This window comes from Manis pentadactyla, chromosome 13, assembly GCF_030020395.1.
Source record: "Manis pentadactyla isolate mManPen7 chromosome 13, mManPen7.hap1, whole genome shotgun sequence".
In the NCBI taxonomy this organism is placed as follows: domain Eukaryota; kingdom Metazoa; phylum Chordata; class Mammalia; order Pholidota; family Manidae; genus Manis; species Manis pentadactyla.
Genome location: NC_080031.1, coordinates 54,201,864 through 54,204,167, shown reverse-complemented (window position 1 = coordinate 54,204,167; position 2,304 = coordinate 54,201,864). Strand labels below are relative to the sequence as shown.

Genomic DNA, 2,304 nt, shown 5'->3' with positions numbered 1-2,304 from the left:
TTTGCCATTTTCTAAGTCTGTGGGTTTGCCAAGAATCTTTTGGATCCTTAATTGTATCATTTGATTGCATAAACTTAAACATAAAGCAAACAGGGCAGAAGAAAGTCACTTAGGCAATTCACTCTCCAGACTTGCCCCTCCCCAACAGTGTCCTGAACGCCCTGGCCACTTCCTTGTTGCGGAGGCTGTAGATAAGCGGATTCAGCATGGGAATGAGGATGGTGTCGAAGGTTTATACCGTCTTGTCCTGGGTGGGGGAAAGATCAGAAATGGGCCACATGTATATGAACATGGCAGCTCCATAGTACATTCCCACCACCATGAGGTGGGAGGAGCAGGTGGCAAAAGCTTTGTGACGACTCTCCCCAGATCCCATACTAATGACAGCCAGGAGAACATGAGTATAGGAGGCAGTGATGACTGCTACAGGAAAGAGAAGCATAATAACACAGCATATGAACATTAACCTTTCAAATAGCAACGTGTTAGTGCATGAAAGAGTGAGAAGAGCAAGAACATCACAGAAAAAATGGGGTATTTCCCAGGCACCACAATAAGGGAAAGACAATGCAACTATAATGACAATTATACCATCAAGAGATCCAACAATCCTGGAAAAAATAGTCATGAGACCATAGATTTTCTGGCTCATGAGAGTTGAGTACTGTAATGGGCGGTAAATGGCCACATAGTGGTCATAGGCCATTGCAGCCAGCAGGAAACATTTGGCTCCAAGCAGGGAAACATATAAGAATATCTGGGTTCCACAGCCAGCCAGAGAGATGGACTTCCTGCCTGATAAGTAGTTGAAGGCCATCTTGGGGACAGTGGTGCAGATCAGCATGAGGTCCGTGAGGGACAGCTGGCTGAGGAGGAAGTACATGGGTGTGTGGAGGTGTGTGTCCAGGTTGATGAGGAGAATCATGGCAGTGTTTCCCATGAAGGCCACTGAGAAGATGCCCAGGACCAGCAAGAAGAGGAAGATGTGGGTGGGGCTGTAATCGAAGATGCCCAGCAGGATGAAGTTGGAGTTGAAGGTCTGATTCTCCCATGCCATGATGGGTATGCAGACTGTGGAGAGTACAACATGTGAGAAATGACCAAGATTGTGTCATGGAAATATCAAGGACTTCCAGCCTACATCACCACACCTACAATATTGTATTTTGTCAATTGTAGAATAGTAATATTGAAGGTTATTTTCAGTTTGATATGATTTTTAAATATAGAGTACATAGTTAACAGACATAATGAGTTTCATCATTAGAACATAGGAGGCTTCTCAAAAGGCATACAATCTAATTATATCAGACAGTCAGTTCAAGCACCAAGCAAGGATTATCCCTTCAGAATACACTGAGTCATAAGAACACTCATGAATTGTTGGTCAATGAGATTTTTCATCATCATTTTCCATGGAACTTAACATATCCCCTATGATACTACAAATATTATCAAAGTATAGAAAGAAACATGTACTCAAGGAAATGAGATAGGATTAGTCAAATGTCAGGTAAACAGAAGGCGCTGAGAAATCATCAATCATAAATCCATTGCATAATAGTTATTACTAATAACGATTGTGTTGGAAATGGTCAATATGCCCATTCCATACTCCATCTCTTTAAATTAGGTACAATCATAAGACATTCTTTAATAGGCCATTTTCCTGGAGAAGTGGGCCAAAGGAAGGTGAAAGACCATGGTTCAAATACCTGGAACAAATTATCTTTCTGTGTAATTTTAGACAATTCCTCCAAGCTTAATTTCTACTTTAAATTTTGATATTTTGAAAATATCTATATTGTAGGATTCTATTAAAACTAACTGAAATCACACATTTATAATACATAAACATTACCTGGAATATAGTTTATACCATATAAATATTTTTAATTGATAAATACTTTTCCTATTTTAACTTTAAACTGTTCAAATTTATATAGAATTAATCTCTTCCATTTAATTAGCAAAACTCTTTCAGGGGATTTCTTCCTCTACACAGTAGTTTATTTTAGATTTTCTATTTTTATACCCATTTCTTTTTTTTCTCTCTCTCATGCTCCTCTCCTCAGTGGTTCTGGCACTGACTGGCTCCCTTTCTTTTTCTGAGGTCTTTCCCTCCTCTGACTGTAATTTAGAGAAGCGTGCCTGGTATTTTGGCTCTAGGCTTTGATCCATATGGTTCTTCCAAATTAATTCAACAGAAATTCTGTTTTAAAACATGATATTATTATGTATTATTTTACTGTTTTGTATTAATGTCTAGGAAAAGCAATCATTTTAGCCTAATGCCACCTAAAC

General features: G+C 38.8%; 1 protein-coding gene across 1 annotated transcript; it reads right to left on the bottom strand.

Annotated features, from left to right (window-relative positions):
• Positions 1-232: 232 nt before the first annotated feature.
• On the bottom strand, positions 233-1,057 carry LOC130680371 (olfactory receptor 2M3-like). Its single transcript, XM_057490744.1, has one exon. It carries the CDS (start codon positions 1,055-1,057, stop codon positions 233-235), a length of 825 nt encoding a protein of 274 aa, XP_057346727.1.
• Positions 1,058-2,304: the final 1,247 nt, after the last annotated feature.

Bases quoted from the DNA above. Each gene is read 5' to 3' on its own strand.
- LOC130680371 (XM_057490744.1), bottom strand. From the start codon at position 1,057: ATGGCATGGGAGAATCAGACCTTCAACTCCAACTTCATCCTGCTGGGC.